At 45.9% G+C, this 19,975-nt stretch overlaps 1 protein-coding gene across 4 annotated transcripts in view; it reads left to right on the top strand.

Annotated features, from left to right (window-relative positions):
- LOXHD1 (lipoxygenase homology PLAT domains 1) overlaps positions 1–19,975 on the top strand; it is a 281,541-nt gene that overhangs the window by 216,796 nt on the left and 44,770 nt on the right. For 3 of the 4 annotated variants that reach the window (XM_045021840.1, XM_045021841.1, XM_045021842.1), the window contains 4 exons: positions 510–718; positions 8,270–8,455; positions 11,306–11,433; positions 16,067–16,184. In XM_045021840.1, the coding sequence (XP_044877775.1) occupies positions 510–718; positions 8,270–8,455; positions 11,306–11,433; positions 16,067–16,184 (641 nt within the window). Of the gene's footprint in view, positions 1–509; positions 719–6,546; positions 6,814–8,269; positions 8,456–11,305; positions 11,434–16,066; positions 16,185–19,975 lie in introns of those variants that run through there. The other variant, XM_045021843.1, reaches the window with a different exon arrangement.

Raw genomic sequence — 19,975 nt, 5'->3', positions numbered from 1 at the left:
GATCCTTGAACAAAGAACAAGGAGGAACTACAGTGGTACTGAGGACGTTCAGTCAATGATTCTGTTTGGCTTGGATCTAACAGAGTTTTATGTGCCTTTATTATCCTATGAGTGTGTGAACTCTTTGGTCTGCTGGCCTATTGATGATGTAGGGCCTGAGTCTCGTTGACACTAAGGTCCCTTAATGTAAATCAGAATCAGGTCCTTAGTCTACACAGGAAAATTCTGCACTGAAATGCACCTTATGTAACCTTATGGAAGTGAATGGCGCTGCATGGGAGGTAAGTCAAGGCAGAATTTGGCCCTGTTTGTGTGTATATGGGAAAATTTCCCAGCACCCATTCATAGCCCAATCCTGCAAGGAGATGTGCACCTCACAAACTGAGATTACTCAACACCTCTCAGGAGGCACTCCGCACCTTTTAGGATCAGACCATTGGTACTTGAGATGTTGGTACCCTTGTGTCTCTGTACATGTTTTCTGATTAATGGAACTTTGTCTATTGCAGTGATTCCGTATCATCTCATCATCACTACTGGCACAGAATATGATTCAAGCACCGACAGCCGAGTTTACATCATCATTATGGGTCCTCAGAAAGTGCAGACAGGCAGGCTGTGGCTGGATCTCCCGAAAGAAAAGAAAGAGTTTGCTGATGGCTCCGTGGAGAAGTTCTCTGTTATGGGATTAGATGTTGGGGAGATCAAAAAATTGGAGGTACTGTGTGAACAAAGAGTGGTCATTGGCGGCTTGAATGAAGCATGTTTCACCTATCTGCAGTATAGTTAGAAAAGGGCAAAAGAGGAGGTGTTTGGATCCAGAATAGAAACGGGGGTTCTCTCAAGTTGTTCTCTCACAAGATTTCAACTACACCCAAGCCAGATTGAGCAAATAAGTCCCTTCTGGTTTTGGATCTGACTTAGAACCAAGACTTTAGAGGGCAGGTTCAAAATCTGCAAAATTTAAATGGCTTTGCAATTGATGTCCCAGTTTTGTCCCTTCTCTAATAAAAGGACAGTTGCTCTTCCATAAGATGGTTGTTTTAACATCTTCAGTGTAAATTTGTTTTTTTATCTGGTGCAGTTATAATTTATCCACAGATTCAGTCAAAATTTCCAGGCTCCTATTCTCTATTCACCTTTTCCCCTGTTGATTTTTGCAGTGCTTCCAGTTGGGTTTCATAAACCGCCTCCAGTGAGAAAAGCATCTTGTATAATTTTCTAGCTAAACATGGAAATTGTTTTCACAGCTTGGAGGGCCTCACAAAAGAGAATTAATCATGGCTGATAAGCAATGTGCACAGATCAGAGATCCTAGAGAAGGAACCTTTCTTTTTTTATTGTTATTATGGCTCAGGGAGGCAGAATTTACATAAACTCCCCATCACTGAGTTTAAATATAGTATGAATCTTCAAAATATACATAATTCTTGTTGCACATGGCAGCTACCACCTCCTGAAAGTCTACCCAAGTCCCACAAGTACTGCAGTCTCTCTGCTAGCTGAAGCCTACCAGGACTGAGGATTTCAATAGGCAGTCCATTCCAGGCCGTGCCCAGCTGTTGCTGTTAAACTTCCAGATGTGCTGCAAAGCCTTTTTAAAAATATTTGTCCGGAGGATGAGGAGTGAAATATACAAAGGGAGAGAACTCCTAAACAAATTGAAAATCTCTGAACTTGCATGCCCTGTTGCAGCAGGTAACGTTTAGAGTGAAATGCTTCCATTAACTTTCATTCAAGCAATGCATTCTGACACCTTGAGCTGCGCTCTCTAATAGCTTTTAGTTTATTATCAAGCCAGCTTCTTAATGTACTCTAAGTGCCTAGTTATTAACTTTAGGCCGATTTGTATCCAAGCATTTTTGGTGCAGATTTTCAAAGTTAGGCAGGTATATAACGCCTCTTCCCCCTTCCCCTCCAGTGTATGTTTATATGTAAATGTACCTCTGACCTGGGCAGGTAAGTTGTGGGTGAACCTCTGCCAAACTGTGAAAAAGGAAAGGTGAGAAAATCAGGAGTCTGGGGAAAGAGGGATAAAGAACTGGGCAGGAATGGTGGGAGGAAGAGAGGGAATGGGGAACCGGAGAAGGAAGTGTGAAGGAGGTAGGGACACTATGAGGAGAGGGACAGGCAGGATGAGGGGAGAATATTAATAGAGAGGAAAAGGGAAAGTGGGAGGAGGAAATGATGTGAAGGTGAAATTGAGAGAGAGGAGGAGGAAGAAGAAAAATCGAGAAATAACACACAGCTTTTAAGTTAACCTCTGGCCACTTGGGCTCCCAAAGCCTCAATAGGCCCTATCATTATCCTAGCCACCCTCCTATTCATTTGCCCACTTGTCCTTTTTAATGTGCCCTGACTCTGTTTTGATAGTCACCCACTCATGGTTTTGTGCCTCTTTTCATGCAGTCCCCTGTGCCTGGAAAGTCTCTCCTGGTTAAAATGCATCTCAGCTATGACATCCACATGCCAATCTGCACTGGCGGCCATGGCATGTGTGCTTATTTTCTTGTACAGTATTGTACCCTTTAGGTACCAGGGAAGAAAATTGCTAGTTATCTACTTGGTGGAGGCGAAGAACACCTGGGTATTTGGAGTTGGCATGCGCTTGCTATTCAGGGGTGGCTCCAGGCCCCAGCATGCCAAGTGTGTGCTTGGGGCAGCATGCTGCGGGGGGCGCTCTGCCGGTCGCCGGGAGGGCGGCAGGCAGCTCCGGTGGACCTCCCGCAGGTGTGCCTGTGGAGGGTCCGCTGGTCCCGCGGCTTTGGTGAAGCATCCGCAGGCGTGCCTGCGGGAGGTCCACCAGAGCCGCGGGACCAGCGGACCCTCCGCAGGCACGTCTCCGGGAGGCCCACCGGAGCCGTGGGACCATCGACCGGCAGAGCGTCCCCCGCGGCGTGCCGCCGTGCTTGGGGCGGCGAAATCGCAAGAGCTGCCCCTGTTGCTATTAGCAGAACATGAGAGAATATAGACATAAATTCTTGAGCAGAAATAACATAGTATATTGCAGAAGGTGCTGGAATAGTCTCTGTACTCTGTTTGACTGGCATAGTAATATCTGCACTGTGATGCAGTTTGTAATAATGCATTTTTATTCTGCTTTCTCTAAAGATAGAAACAACGAAGATTTGAGTGATATGAGAGGGCCCCTTTGCTGCCTGTTTTGCCTACATCTCTAAAACTTTGTTATGATAAATTTGAATTTACACATTGAAATAAAAATAATGTGGACACCCGGTAGTCACAGGAACAACAGGCAGGCACTTGGTGAAAACTGAATAGTGCTTTCTTAAACCCGTGTTCATTTATTTTTCTCCTAATAAAGAAAAAATAGCCCAGCATCTTTGATTTTGACTGCCACAGAGAATCACAATATTATTTAAAATTCCACATTTCCCCCTATGCATGGGGTGTCTTTTCTGAGCTGATATGGCAGGAAACTAGTCCTCTTCTCATTCAAATCCCTCCCCAAGATCCACTTCTGACATGATACCTACAAGAAAGAGCTGAGCTCATTTCGTCATTGCAGATTCTGCCCCACTGTGCTGTGCGCTGGCCCTTGCTGAATAAGGACCTGATCTGGAAAGACACTTAGCATCCTCTGCTCTCATGAGTCCAGGAGAGTCTCAGCACCTCTGAGCGTCAGACCCTAACTCTTTGCTGTGACCTCTGTCTGTTCTTTCCCTTTCCGTTGTTTTATTTTACCCTATTGTTGTGTCACATCTGAAATTTGATTGTAGGCTCTTAAGGGCAGGGTCCCTGCCTTATTATCGGTATTGTGAAGAGCCTAGCAAACTGGAGACTCTGAGAAATAATAACAGTGACTAGGATTTTCAAAGGAGCTGTGGGGTTAGGCACCCAAATCTCTCTGAAATTCTGCTTCGTTAGGATCCTTTCAGCATCCCAGCCAGAAATATCATCAGTCTTCCTAGGTGGTCATTACGGCCCTATGTTCAGAGATTACCCTCTGGTGTGGTTATGACTTAAGACCATGCAATGTATTGATGCGGCTTATTGCACAATTCATTTAGAAAAGGAACGAATATGACAGCTATTTACCATTCCTGCAGGCTCAAAAGTAACCTGCTAAGAAAACTCAAAATTAAATCATCCCAGAGTTATGTTCTGAATGCCCCACTGACCATGTTGTAGTGGTTATTCAGCACTGAACCAAGTTTAACTCCGGTCCTCAGAACAATGTTTAAAACCTTAGGGTTGCCAACTTCCTACTCGCACAAAACCGAACACCCTTGCCTCACGCCTGCCCCGCCCCTCCTCTGAGGCCCCATCCATGCCCCGCCCCTTCTCCGAGACCCCACCCCCCGCTCACTCCATCCCCCCTCCCTCTGTTGCTCGCTCTCCCCACCCTCACTCACTCACTCGTTTTCACTGCGCTGGCTCAGGGGGCTGGTGTGTGGGAGGAGGTGAAGGCTCCAGCGGGGGGTGTGGGCTCTGGGGTGGGGCCAGAAAGGAAGAGTTCAGAATGCAGGAGGGGGCTCCAGGCTGAGGCAGTTGGTTGGAATGAGAAAGGGGTGAGGGCTCTGGCTGGGGTGCAGGCTCTGGGGTGGGGACCAGGATGAGGGGTTTGGAGTATGGGAGGGGGCTCCGGACTGAGGCAGGGGGTTGGGGTGTGGGAGGAGCTACAGGCTCTGGGCTGGGGGGGTGCGGGTTTTGGGGGGGGGCCAGAAATGAGGAGTTCAGGGTGAGGGAGGAGCTTGGGGCGTGTGTAGGGGTGAGAGCTCTGGTTGGGGTGTGGGCTCTGATGTGGGGCTGAGGGATTTGGGATACAGAAGGGGGCTCCAGGATGGGGGGTTCAGAGTGAGGGAGGGTGCTCTAGGCTGGGACTGAGGGGTTTGGAGGGTGGGAGGGGGGTCAGGGCTGGGCAGGGGGGCAGTGCACGGGGCGGGGTCAGGGGTGCAGGCTCTGGGTGGCTCTTATCTCAAGCAGTTCCCAGAAGCAGCAGCATGTTCCTTCTCCAGCTCCTATGTGTAGGGGCAGCCAGGCGGCTCTGCGTGCTGCCCCGTCCACAGGCGCCAGCTCCCATTGGCCACGGTTCCCCCTGTTGCCTCTATGCATAGGAGCCAGAGGGGGGACATGCCATCTGCTTCCAAGGAGCTGTGCAGTGCAGAGGCTAGCAGGGAGCCTGCCAGTCCCCCTTCACGGCGCTGCAAACCGGACATTCAATGACCCAATGAGTCTCCAGGATCCCTTTTCAACCGGGTGTTCCAGTCGAAAACCAGACACCTGATCACCCTAGGGGACCGATGAAAGTCTGCTGGTCTTCTGGATTCTCAAAGATAGCCCAGAATGCAAATACTAGTGTCAAGAGGGTCCCAGAATGATGCCTAGTGGGACATTTGTAATGAATTGAGATGAGAAGCAGACTTTCACAGGAGTCCCAACAGAATTTCCCCTAAAGCTACTCTGTCTCTGCTTGCTAGGCCTTCCCCATCCTCCTCATTCCTGGCATCTTACTACAGATTTAAAGACACAGTGCACATGTTCTCATAAGGGCCGCTGAGTTGGCAGGGAGGGTGCAGAAAAGCAAATGCTGTATTCCCATTCCCCACACCCCCTCGGAATCCGAGAATTATTGCATCCACTGTAGACTTGAATTTCCCTAGAGGTTAGCTCTAATTTTCTGCAGCTGCACAGACATTATCATTCTAATAATATTCCTAATAGGAGCGATGGTTGAGACTGTTGGATGAAATGATCATTTGGTTTTGGGTGGAGTAAGATACCACGGACCTGTCATCCTCGATAGAGCTGTTTTTCTTAAAAAGTTGTTAGCTATTTAGAGTGGTTCAGAAAATAATTTGTAAAAGTTGAGAGCTAAGATTTCCGTATCTCTTAATGATGCATAAGTTTTGCTTTGAAAATAATGAACTGTAGGCAGCTCTTAGTTCCAGCCTTTTGTGAACAGATTGTTCATTAGAATGACTGACAGAGAGAAGTTTTCTTTTTGTGATTGGGATACATAATTATGCTGATACGGATGTGCTAAGATGAATCTCCCCAGTTATTTAACAGTGACACACACGTTCTTGGAGAGGAGTTTGAAGGATTAGCAGTTGACTGCAGCTGTCCCATCTCTGGCTGTGATGTTGACAGATCTCATAGGCTAAGGCTGGGAGACCCTTCAAGGAGCTGCAGAATGATGATAACTAAATCTGAGGCATTCTTCACCCTGAGTCAGTACTGAACCAATGCCCAGCCTAGTGCTGGAGTTACCATGTTGTGTCAGGGACCAGCTTTAAGCTGTCTATCTAAGGTATGCAGATGGCCCCATCCACCCTAGTATCTGAGGGTTTGACTCTGGCTGTGGGGCTCTAAAGTCATCGTGTAGATGTCTGGGCTCTCTGAGGGAGGGAGAGAGTTTTAGAGCCCAGCTCCAAATGTCTACATTGCTATTTTTACCCATGCAGCCCAAGCCCAAGTCAGCTAACCCAGGCACCGAGTGCCATGGATGTTTTAATTGCAGTGTAGACGTACCCTCCGTGCCTCACAATCTTTTATGTATTTATCCTCATCACATCCCTGGGGAGCTATGGAAGGACCATTATCCCCATTTTACAGATGGGGAACTGAGGCACAGAGAGACTAGGTGACTTGTCCAAGGTCATACAGAAAGCCTATGGTAGTGTAGGGATTTGAACCTAGGTCTCCTACTTCCTAAGCTACTGCCCACTGGACCAGCCTTCCTCAGATCCTGTCAGAGATGCTGGTCAACATTGGGGTCCCACTGAGAGAAGCAGACACAGTCCCTGCCCTGAAGAGCTTATAATTCAAGAAAATGAGCCACATACCAAGGTTAGGGAAGAGGGAAGCAATCCAATATATATTTTTTATATACAGACATACGTATGGGAGCGGGGAGGTTGATGTGTGTATGGGAGGGGGTGTATGGTCTTGCAGGGTGTGAACATGAGGAATGGCAGGGAAGAAAATGCAAACTGAGAGGAGCCAACAAGTGGGTGGTCATAACTGTAATTGTTGGAGTGGAAGGGGGTGATGCCATAATAGGTGTGGGACTTTTGGGAACAATAGAATATCACGGTTGGAAGGGACCTCAGGAGGTCATCTAGTCTGACCCCCTGCTCAAAGCAGGACCAATTCCCAGACAGATTTTTGCCCCAGATCCCTAAGCGGCCCCCTTAAGGATTGAGCTCACCCAGGGCTGCCCGGTGGGGAGTGGGGGGGGGGCAAGTGGGGCAATTTGCCCCAGGTCCCGCAGGGGACCCTACGAGCGTTTTTCACTCCGGGGGCCCCGGAAAACTCTTGTGGGGCCCGGGCCCCCAGAGCTGCTTCCGCTCTGGGTCTTCGGCGGCAGGGGGGTCCTTCCGCCCCCGCTGCCGAATTACCGCCCAAGCAGGACCCGCCGCCGAAGTGCCGGGTCTTCGGCGGTAATTCGGCGGCGGGGAGCCCCCGCCGTGGGTCTTCGGGGCACTTCGGCGACTCTAGGAATTTGGCCGCCCCAAGCACACCGGTCCCACGGCTCCGGGGGACCTCTTGCAGACGTGCCTGTGGAGGGTCCGCTGGTCCCGCGGCTCTGGTGGAGCATCTGCAGTCATGCCTGTGGGAGGTCCACTGGAGCTGCGGGACCAGCAGACCTTCCGCAGGCATGACTGCGGAAGGTCCGCCGGAGCCGCCTGCCGCCCTGCCGGCAAAATGCCGCCCCAAGCGCACGCTTGGTGCGCTGGGGTCTGGAGCCGGCCCTGGGTCTCGGAGCGGAAGGATCCCCTGCCACCGCATTACTGCCAAAGTGGGGGCCCCCCACTGCCGAAGACCCCAGGCCTCCTGAATCCTCTGGGTAGCCCAGAGCTCACCACCCTGGGTTTGGGAGGCCAATGCTCAAACCACTGAGTTATCCCTCCCCCTGTTTCAATATGGGCAGTTGCTTTCTGGCTATTTAATATCACACCCTCTCTCCTCCCCCCCCCAACATATTTACAATTGGGTATGGTATTGTCCTTCACTTCTGTCTAGGTTTTAAAACCATGCCCATCAATATGATATCTGAGCACCTTAACTAATATTACCTGCCGAGGATACTGACATTCTTTCTTTCATGTAGAAATGTCATGCATTGTTTTACAGCTGCTCTGTTCCTCCTGGAGGTGGCTGCATTTCAGCAGTACATGAAATAAACTGGCTTTGGCTGTCATTACCAGTTAAAACATCTGGTCTGATCATTTCCTATTAGGATCCCTGGATATGTCTGTATTTCCTTTAACAGTCAATGTTTTTATCTGTCTGAACGTCATAGCTGGGTCACGATGGTGCCACACCAGAGAGCTCCTGGCTGGTAGAAGAGCTAACACTCATTGTACCCACTAAAGGGGTCATGTATACCTTTGTCTGTAAATGCTGGCTGGCCAGGGACCGCGGGGATGGTCTCACTTCACGTGTCTTCAACATCCTGGATGCAGATTGTGTTACCATTGGCCACAAGGTATGTTCTAAGATCTCTTTAGCAGTTAAATTAAAACCTACATCTATATAAGTGTTTATGTGCCATATATGGTAACAGATTATAACATAACTACAGTGAATACATTTGTAAACTACTGTACTTTCTACATGAGGTTTGAGTTTCTTGTTTTTAAAAGGTATCTTTATTATTTATTTATGAGTTTTGTTTAGTATCATTACCTGTTCTAAAGCACTGTATATATTTACAATTCTAAAAAAAAAATAATTCTAATCTGTTATTTTGTATGCACAGGAGATCATTTCAAAGTTAACAAAGTAAGATGTGACTTTTTGTGTGTACGAAGTTTGAGGTTTGTTTCTGTACACAGTTTGTGTTTCAAAAAACATTTCTTTTTGTTTTTGCTCAATTAAAAAAAGGCATCTGGAAACCATGAGACTTTTATAGCTTTGCTTATCTCTGAATCAAGTACCAAATGATTTAAATCAAATGTAGCCTAGAAAAATTAAAAAGGAAAGACAAAAACCACTATATATTTATATAAACATTTGAGATGAGATGTTATGTGCTATATTTTAAACCAATACAAATTAAAAAAGCCTGAATTATGCAGTCCTTGGAAATAGGATTCATAATGGAAATACTAGCAGACAATAATGTATGACGAGTGAGGCAATAATACAGTGTTGGTCTGAAATCTCTGTTGGTAAATCTATATTCAGACCTAAATCACCCTGCTGGTAAAACAGTAATTTCATACATTGCTCCTGACTTCCAACTAAATGAGATTTACTCATAAAATCTTTTTTGTACCCCAAACAGAAGTATAATAACATTTTTTACAGACAGACACAGCCACTGCACACAGTCTTCAACAGTAGAACCTAGTGCACTCATAAAGAAGACTTTGGGCAGAAAACTGAGGCTAAGATCTACTTTATCTGAAATGTTCCACCAGTACTTTAACTTCCACCTTGACAGCTTTCAAAGACTCGTACCAGAGACCTCCTCTAATGTGTCATCCATAAATCAATATTGATGCTAATTAAGGTTTAAGCTTAGTTTTCCATTAAAAGTCCAGTGTTGCCCATCACTTCCTTAAGACTGCCAAAAGTAATTCCACCCACCTGAACTCTCATATGTGAATTTTGCTGGAAGATTTAGGGAAAATTAGGGACGGTGACACTGAGCTGAGTGTTCAAATACTGACGTGTAGGTTTCACTTTTCAAACAGTCCATAACATATTTTGTCCCATTTTTCCTTATAAATGGCTTGGATCAGAAACTCCAAATGTGTTGGCATTGGTGAGGACTGGCACCCTTAACTATTTTTGGAAAGTTAATGGTATGATTTTTCTTCACCTCCTGTGCCTCATAATTTAATTTATTTTCCCTCCTATTCTTTTGACACTCTTGAATAATGTGGCATCCATGACTGATGCCTATAAAACCTACATAATATATCCCACCAATAAGGAGTACAGTGTACTGGGACTGTTTCAGCTATCCCTCCACTGATAAACCCAACTGCCTTAGATACCACGTAAAACATCTGCAAAAGTGCCTAAGTGACTTAGGTAACTAAGTCCCATTGACTTTCAGAGGGTCTTCTAGGTCACTTGAATGCTTTTTGAAAATGTTATCCAAAGTCCCATGGAGCATTGGGACTCAGGGACCTAAATCACTTAGGTGCTTTTGAAATATTTTACCCCATGAGTCCAGCTGTTCACATCTCAGAGAAAGAGAATAAAGTAAAACTAATATGTTGAAAATGACCCCAAGTAGCTTCCTATGCATAAGCTGGCACAACTTTAAAGTGTGATATCTTGGGACCTTCCAGAGCTAGATGCAAGTGCTGTGTATCCCACTGGGAAAGTGGGAATCTCCACTTTGCCATGGCTAAGACACCCAATTTTTACCGAGCAGTGTGGTGAGATACGTATCAGGCTTTAAACCTATCACTGAAGCAGGACTGAAAATTGTCCACTTTGGGCATCAGACCCGTAACATTTGGGGAAGTGGGTTGAGGGGATACTGTATTTGAGGGGAAGAAACAAACATTTTCCTAGCAAGTTGATTTTTTAAAGTGGCAGCAGTTTGAAGCTGCTTGGGGGACTGGAATCTCAGAACAGTCTAGAGCAGGGGTAGGCAACCTATGGCACGTGTGCCGAAGGTGGCACGCGAGCTGATTTTCAGTGGCACTCACACTGCCCGGGTCCTGGCCACCGGTCCAGGGGGCTCTGCATTTTAATTTAATTTTAAATGAAGCTTCTTAAACATTTTAAAAACCTTGTTTACTTTACATACAACAGTAGTTTAGTTATATATTATAGACTTATAGGAAGAGCCATTCTAAAAACGTTTAAATGTATTACTGGCACACAAAACCTTAAATTAGAATGAATAAATTAAGACTCAGCACACCACTTCTGAAAGGTTGCCAATCCCTGGTCTAGAGGGAGATGGATTTTTGGGCAGAGTGCAGATGAAATAGACAAAGCTGTATGATCATTGCCATTTATCACCTGCCTCTGCAGTTCATCAGATGCCTATCATTTCCAAAGCGTGTATGTGTGTAGTAATAACAGAGTCTCTCTCACGCTCAGACACATTGTGTGGGCTGTCAAAACCCACTAAAAAGGGTTAGGTGATGAAAAAGGAAAATATTTCATAATACGTTTCGGCCAGTAACTTTGCAATAGAAAATATCAGTATAAAGGGAACTGGTCTTAAAGGTATTGTGCTATGATAACTGCACTTAAAGAAGCAGACAAACTGCAGAGCCTGACTGGCTTTTTGCTTAGGCTTTTGTTTGGGTCAAGATCAGCTGTTTGCAGTGAGACGCTTCATGATTGTTTCAATCCTTGCCAGATTCTGTATGAAGTTACAGTTGTGACTGGCGACATCCAACATGCTGGAACGGATACCAATATTTACATGACTCTCTTTGGGTCCAGCGGGAACACTGAGGAGATGCGACTGGAAAAAAATGGGGAGAGGTACAGTGTCTTGTCCTCTTTGTGCCTTAAAAACAGGCAACAACAAAGCTCAGCTTTCAAATTTAAACAAAGCCAGGGCCCTGCTCCTGCTCTCACTGAAATAAATGGCAAAAGGGCCGTTGACCATTTCCAAGTTGTGGTATTGGACTTAACAGAGCAGTACGATGAAATAGACTGTGCAACAAATGATATATCATCCTTTGTCATTTACACAAGTCTTGGAGTTTATCCTGGTTCTCTGCAGTCTTAAAACTAGACAATATAAGGAAAATTGTGAATACTAAAGTCTTGAGTCAGCTACAGTCAGGGTCCTATATATTCCATGGTATCATAGGGGCAGTGTCTGATGTGGAATCCACCTTTGCAGGAGAATCTAAGATTTGGGGGTTTTATAAATTTGTCTTTCATAGTTGTGAAGAAAATGTAAAAAACACAGATTGAATGTAAACCGACAGTGTAATTCTGCTGACAGTCTGACAGAGAAAGGTGTGGACTGACCCCCCCTACCAAGGGGTGGGGTACTCTGTAGCCTCAAGATAACCTTTGTAACTATTTCACTAATGATCACTTTCATGGACACAGCTAAAATACTTACCCTATCATCCTAATCTGACTCCATCACCTCCCCAGGTGCTTAATGGTCTGACTGACCCTTACTCAGCTGCCAAAACCTCCAGCATCCCCTCTGATAACTTCTGCCATCCAGCTGTACCTTGTCAAAATGTGAGGACAGCATGGAATGAATATCACAGGGACGACAGCAATGATTATAATATCCCATTTCAATTTTAATTAAATAAACCTCTCAATTTGTAATATTTATACGAAGCTGCTACAGCGTTTCCAGGCTGCTCCACCAGAGTGCTGCAGGATCCAAGGATCTGCCATAGACTTTAGAACCAGTTTGCTGTCCAGGACACCAGACCTTTGACCACAGCCTTATAGCGCGTTAACTGACTGAGTTGTGATTCTGTGTATAGTGCACTGACTAGCATTACTGAAAATAAGAGCTCTGTGAGCAGGATGATGAAGAGATGTTATATTTGCAGATGCCAGTAAGGAATAGTTACATGGGCAAGTATGTTCAAATGACCTTGACGCCTTCCTGTGTTTCATTATGTAACGAGAAGGGTTCTGTTGCTTTGTTTTGGAAAGTTAGAACTCCTTTACCCCTGCCTAAAATCTCTGCATCATCTTCAAAGGACCCAACCCAGCAGAGTGGATATGCTCGCCCCTGAGCCATGCAGGCGACAGAATGCCATGATAGTTTTTGGATCCACATAGAGATATGCAGAAGACAGTTTGTTTCCAGGCATATTCAGGTGCTTTTAACCTAAGAGCACCAGCAGATGAACTTCCCCTGCTTGCTGCCCTTTGCAGCTCCCTACACTTGGCTGGTCTGTCTCCCAGTGTGCAACCCTGGGGTGGGGAAGAGGTGGACTGTTGTTTTTCTTGTTTAAGAAACAAAACCAGTCCCATGTCAGCATCAAAATGCCTATGAGGGATGGGAAGAGACTCCCAGACACTGGAGAGGGGTCCTTCATGATAGCTCTAGATATCCCACACTCCCCCGGTTGACTGAATACGCCGGGAAATAACTTACATTATTGTAACTACTGAGGGAGGCTCACAGAGCTTCTATGACTAATTTTAAAGAGCCTTTCCACAACATACTACACTGTGCCGTGAGTCACCACAGAGGCCTTTCTTCAAGACAGGGCCCCACAAAACATAGTGAAAAGCAACTGAAGCAGCTGGCTGTACATGGGCAGAGAGGGGCTCCTAAGGAATAACAGTTAATGGGTGCAATATATAAAGCAGCTTTGCACACACTGTAGCTCTGCCACAAGATGTCGTAGACCAGGGCAGTCAAGCCTAGTGCTTGGAGCAGCCACTATCCAGCCTAGTGCTAGGGTCAAGATCCAGGAGCCACAGCCGAGGGTCAGGAACCAGGAGTCAGAAACCGAGTAGGGCTGGAGTGGACTGGAGCAGGGTAGGAGCAAGGCAGGAACAGGACTGGAGCAAGGGTGAGAACAAGGCAGGTACAGGAGTGATTGACGCTGTGAGCATACACGTTGAGCATCCCCGGCTGAGTGCTACTAGTGGTCTTCAGAACAGTCCTGGCAATGCCACTCAGGCAATAAGACCATCTAGCTGATTAGGGGTGTCAGCTGCTGTTAGCTAGCTGCTCAATGCCCTACTGCAGGCCCTCGTTCCAGAACCAAGACTGATGTAACCTGCCCATTACTTGCATTGTCATGGCTGTCCTTAACACCCTCAGCAAAAGAGAACCTTACACAATGTGCACATTGCCTGTTTACTTGTAATTCCTGTTGTCTCTCAGTCCAGCAATTCACAACACAAACTTCCATTGATTCAAGTCCCATGCGGAAACATCCGTAGTCATCACACAACTGGACGGAGAGAGAGGGAGGAGAAGGCACTGAATACAAAATTGTTAAAAGAGACACTTCATATTTATTGGGGCCATCCAGTACCAGCTCAGTGACAGGAGCTCACCACCTTACAAAGGAAACAACTCTCTAACCTGTCACAGATTTAAGGCGATTTTAGTTACATTATTGTTTATTGCCAAGACCTCAAGGCAATAGAAATATTTATAGGTAGAGGCACGGATAGGAAAGCTTAATGAAATCCTGCAGACAAATGGTTCAGTGTCCTGAAGAAGACATTTTGCCAAATACTTTATCTCCTCCAGTATTATCCCCCCAGTTTTTATTCAGATTTACAATCCTTATGTTCGTGCTCATATAAATTAGGGATAGGAATGACCTATTAGGTCCTCCAGTCCATCTCCTTAGGGTGATTGTTTCCATACAGTGTAATGAGTTCTTGTGAATAATGGGTTGGATATGAAACCTACAAATTCTGAACAGGATATTGACTGATGACAGCAGGTTGAAAGAACGGGCTGATGGGAGACTGCTTAGACTAGAGTTATTTAGCCTGCAAAGGACAGAAGTGTGATGGGGCATAAAGCTTTACGAACAATGGTGTCCATAATGAAAAGTGATGGTTTGCTCCTTTTCATTTTGTCTTATAAAGTTAGAAACTGGAGAATCAATCCACTTAAGGCATGAAAGGAAATATTATTTTGCACAGTGTATTGTGAGCTTTGGAACTCACTACCACCGAAAGGCACTGAGGCAGAGAACATAGCACACGTTTTCAAAAGGGTGAGGGTGAGGTAAATTTAATCATTAATAACTAGAAATGGACCTGAGTCAAAAGCCCACACCTGTTGCCTCTGTAAATCTAGGGAAGTTAAAGTCTGGATGAAAATTTTGCAGCTCATGCCAAAACTATTGGTAGCATCTGCAGCTATGCAGGCTGAGATGATGGCTCAAGGATAATCAGATTTATTCTATAGGGTGTAATCTGACCAGAGGCTGAAAAGAAATTTCCCCCTCATATCACAGAGTTGCACAGCTGGTAGCAGGTGCAACCCACTGCCAAAAATGGGGTCCCATTACTATTTATTATCTAGATTGCAGTAGTGCCCACAGTGTACAAAGCTGTGTCCAGACACATGAGAAGACACATGCCCTGTGCCCTAAGAAAGCTCACCGTCAGAACTTTTAAACGATGGACAAAGGGGAAGACCGTACAACACATCAGCGGAGGAGCCAGAGTGCTGGCTGATCGTTCCACTGGTGTTTTAGGGGACAGTTTATGCAAATTCTCCTATCTCCAACTGCCACGCTAGCTAGCGATGAGTAGTTGGCTATTTTCTTGTAGGTCTACAGCAATTCTGCCAGCCTGTGTGGGATATTAGAGGGTGGGCCTCCCTGGGGGATGCATTGGCTGTAGATAGCCTGCAATAACACATGCTTCGCACTATAGGCGAACAGTGGCCCCTCTGGATTCAAAGGCTAAACTCCTGCTGACTTCCACGGTGCTGGGATTTCTCACTGTAAACATAGATCCTAAGCAGCTGGGGAACTAGACAGACACTTCACCCATGTACTATGTCATTCAAGATGCACCATCCAGCCCATTGGCTGGCCCTTTTTTCCCCTGTTGCTCCTCAGCAGCAAAGGCCAATGTTCCCTATACCCTCTTCTCCCCATAGTGCGACAGCATGACAGAATACAACCGATGGCTTGAGGCCGAGTTTCCCAACGCTAGCCTGCCCCAGGTGTAACAGGAGATGGCCTCAGTCTGCAAACCTCAATTCCAGAGTCAAGCTCTCAGAAAGTTTGGGGATATGTAGGTGGGGTTTGTAGTTTTGTCCCATCTTTACTAGTAACACAATTTGCATGTGTACCGTGTAAACGTAGTTACATCTGTGTTACAACCAGGGTAATGAGCCATGCTGTAGATTAGCTTGGGCAACCTACAGCGGGGTTTATATTGGCTTGATTCTCAGGGAAAAAGAATCCCTGCCCAAACTTGGCAGGAGAAGCTTGCCAGAACCATGCTAGCATGCAATAACCAGAGTGGAACTCAAGTCCAGAACAGTGCACAAAGAACGGGTGGTTGGTTTACAACCATTTTTACTGAGGTTGCTGGCATGATTCGAGCTGTAGTGTACCCAGAGCGTGATGAATGCATCAGCACAAGAAACCAAGCCAGATAATACAAAACCTGCATGACCTTTTAATTTCTCCAGATTTGAGAGAGGTCAGGAGGACACTTTTATCATGGAGATTGCAGATATTGCACCACTCAGGAAAATGAGGATCCGGACTGATGGAAAGGGGACACGCCCAGACTGGTTCCTGGAAAAGGTAACATGGTTACTTCCTGGAGTACACAAATCTGAACTCTGTTGTGTCCAGGCCCGAGCCCTAGTGAGGGGAGAGCAGAAAGGGACCAAGCTGTGAGCAGGAATAGTTAGCTTTCTCATTCACACCATAACTAACATTCTTGTAGTGTTTCTTTCCTTTCCGATTCTGAATTCTTATCCCGGCAGAATCTGAGACCAAGGAGACCGCGGGATGCGGGAGGGAAACAAATACAAGGTATAACTTTACCCAAATGGCCTCTCCGCTGTTAAACATCTGTCTTCCTTACTAGGAAAGAATGCTGGCTCAGTACCAGTGCACCTGCAATATGTTATGGACTGTATGCTGTAGTGACAGCTTCTAGAAAAACGGAGCTGCTCTGTCTGTATTGAAGAAATTATCATTCACTAGCAAGTTTTGGTAAATAGTACCAGCTGAGTTGGGTGGTACATTATAAAAAGACACTTCTGGGCTACTGTAAATCCTGTAAAACTGGAATGCATCTCCCTTCCCCCATGCAATTTTTTTTCTTTTTTCGTATGGCAACTATGGATTATTTTCTCTCTTGTGTTTCCAATGGAACCAATAATCTGGCTGCAACCATTTCCATGCCAAAACAGCATTGCTAATGCATGTGCATGATCTGGGGATCCAGCAGATCTATATGAACTATGCTAATGTTCGCTCATCAAAATAAGTAAAATAGAGTATCCTGTTTGTAGGCCCTACAGTAATAGTTACTTTTGCTATATTTTCTCAGTAATGAATCATGGTTTAAACATAAAGGGCGGCTGTAGGAAGCATCTTTCCATTCCTAATACACACACACGGGAATCAGGCGCCAGGCAGGAGCACTGGGAAGAGGGATCAACAAGAAGACGGGGCAGCACTGCAATGGGGTTTCCAGATATGGGATGTAGCAAAGGCCATCACCATATGTATCATTGACAGCAGATGCTTAGGGGGGCACATGCTGCTTCTTCCTAGAGCAGTGTAAGGAGCATTCAAAGGCATGTCCCGTTCAGCATGGACTAAGGGGAGTAGTGGGGGCAAAAGACATATCTGGCTTCAAAACTAAGCTTGATACGTTTATGGAGGGGATGGTATGATGGGATAGCCTAATTCTGGCAATTAATTGATCTTTGATTATTAGCAGGTAAATATGCCCAATGGTCTGTGATGGGATGTTAGGTGGGGTGGGATCTGAGTTACTACAGGGAATTCTTTACTGGGTGCTGGCTGGTGAGTCTTGCCCACATGCTCAGGGTTTAGTTGATCGCCATATTTGGGGTCAGGAAGGAATTTTCCTCCAGGGCAGATTGGCAGAGGCCCTGGGGAGTTTTCGCCTTCCTCTGCAGCGTGGGGCACGGGTCACTTGCTGGAGGATTCTTCAAACCACAATCTGAGGACTTCAGTAACTCAGACATAGGTTAGGGGTTAATTACAGGAGTGGGTGGGTGAGATTCTGTGGCCTGTGTTGTGCAGGAGGTCAGACTAGATGATCATAATGGTCCCTTCTGACCTTAAAGTCTATGAGTCTATAAGGCATTCTGCTTGCCTCTGCCCTGTGTAGGCTGCAGGTGCTAGAGGTGTGCTACTCAACTGCCATGAATCTACCCCCTTATCTTAGCATGTCAGAGACAAGTAAAGCCAAAACTGAGATACTTAGAATCCAGATGATTTTCCCCAGGAGATGAATTTGTGACAAGTCACATTTAGGGGTTGCTGTATATCTCTTCAGCAACAGCACTGTTTCTAGGTGTGCCTGGTTTTTGTATTGTTTTCTAGTTCAGCTCCTGAAAGGTCTGCGAGGTCTGGTCTAGGCTACGCAGGACGATGTAAGGCAGGTTACATCGACCTACGTATGTCAGCGTAAACACTGCAGCCTTGTCGCGCCAATGTAAGTGCCCTACGACACCAACTTAATAACTCCACCTCCACGAGAGGCACGGGGCATGTGGCAGTGTAGTCATGGCGACACAGTGCAGTCACTGCATTACTCACATAGGATCTTGGCTGTCTTCTCAATTTCAGGGCTCCATGCTAGAGCTGTGAAATTGACAAGAAAGCCTGGCAGCTAGAGCCCAGCTGCCCTTGGCTCCCCACCAGGCTGCGCCCACCCAGCTCCCCACTCCCAGGGGGCTGTGCCTGCCTAGCTCCCCACTCAGGGAGGCAAGAAGCCCAGGCAGCTGGCCCCGGCTCCCAGTTGGGAATGGGGAGGCAAGAAGCCTGGACTACTGGCCCCCACTCCTTGCAGGGAAGGCGAGAAGCCCAGGCCACTGGCCTCCGCTCCTGGTGGGACACAGGGAGATGAGAGGCCCAGGCTGCTGCCTCCCCACTCCTCTCAGGGAATGGGGAGGCAGGAAGCCTGGGTTACTGGCCCCCACTCTTAGCTGGGAGCGGGAGCTGTGCATAGCTGAGCGCCCTGGCTCTCAGCCCCTTCTATCCCCCCCACTGCCCCTCTTCAGTCAGGTGAGGACACGCACCACCGACAGAAGGAGGGTAGTGTGGACATCAGCCACCACAGTAAGTCAACCTAACATAGGTAGACGTAACCTGTAGTGTGGGTGTGCCCTGAGACTCCAGGTAATTTACTATTCTGCTTCTTCTTCTGTCCTAATTTCCTTGTGATGTATTTGTAGCCCAATGGTCATTGTTTCAGGACACAGGAAAGTTGCTCTACATTTGAACCCAAATTCAGGTTGTAACAATTTTTATTGCAGGGTCCTTTCTGTTACTCTGAGTGAGCCTCATTTGTCAGTTGGCAGATTCAGTAAGGGCAGAGTTCTTATCCCCTCTCTACGCTTTCCCCAAAGCATGTCAAGCTCAAATATTCTTTAAGGGGAAGAGAGTGACTGGGTGAAATTTTCAATGAGATTTAGGTTTCTAAGGTTACATTTCTAAGAGTCGTAGGTTTCTAAGGGCCAGATTTCCAAAGGTATTTAGGCACCTCAAGATGCAGATAGTTGCCTAATGAGATATTCAAAAGTGCCTAAGCAGGTGAGGTGCCTAACTCCCATTTAAATTAATATTCCTTCATTACTAATGGATTGGAAAGTACTTCATTTTCCTCATGTGATACAAGTACATCAACCTGCTTCTTTCCAAATACAGAACAGAAATATTTATTGAACATTTCTACATCATTATTAACAAATTTTCCATCTCCATTTAGTAATGGGCCTATATTTTTGTTAGGGTTTCTTTTGTTCCCAATATACTTTTAAAAGTCCCCCTTTTTATTTTCCTTTGCCCTACTAGCCATGGATTTTTTCCATGATTACTTTAGCTTCCCTTATCAATTTTCTGCACATAGTAACTTATAATTTATATCAGAGGGGTAGCCATGTTAGTCTGGATCTGTAAAAGTGGCAAAGAGTTCTGTGGCACCTTATAGACTAACAAACATATTGGAGCATGAGCTTTCATGGGTGAATACCCACTTTGTCAGATGCATGCATAATGCTATAATTTACATTGATTGCTATCTACTCAACCCCCCATTTTTTCCATTTGTTATGTATTGGGAATTTTCTTTCTAACTGTTACCTTCACCACTTAATGAGGATGGGCTTTTACCCAAAGTTGTCCTCTTTCTTGACTGTAGAATTGTGGCTTTTTATCTGTCTAATATCCTCCTCTTAAACAACTCCCAATTTTAATTCACATTTTTCTGTCTAAAATTTCCTCCCAATCAATTTTGTTCATCTTCCTCAGTTTGAGGAAATTAACCCTTTTGAAGAACTGCTGCTTGGGACTGTCTTCTTTTTGCGCACATTAGACGTAATTAGATC

This window comes from Mauremys mutica, chromosome 6 (genome assembly GCF_020497125.1).
Source record: "Mauremys mutica isolate MM-2020 ecotype Southern chromosome 6, ASM2049712v1, whole genome shotgun sequence".
In the NCBI taxonomy this organism is placed as follows: Eukaryota; Metazoa; Chordata; order Testudines; family Geoemydidae; genus Mauremys; species Mauremys mutica.
Note: the sequence above shows the minus strand (reverse complement) of the source record. Positions and strands in the feature narration are given on the sequence as shown.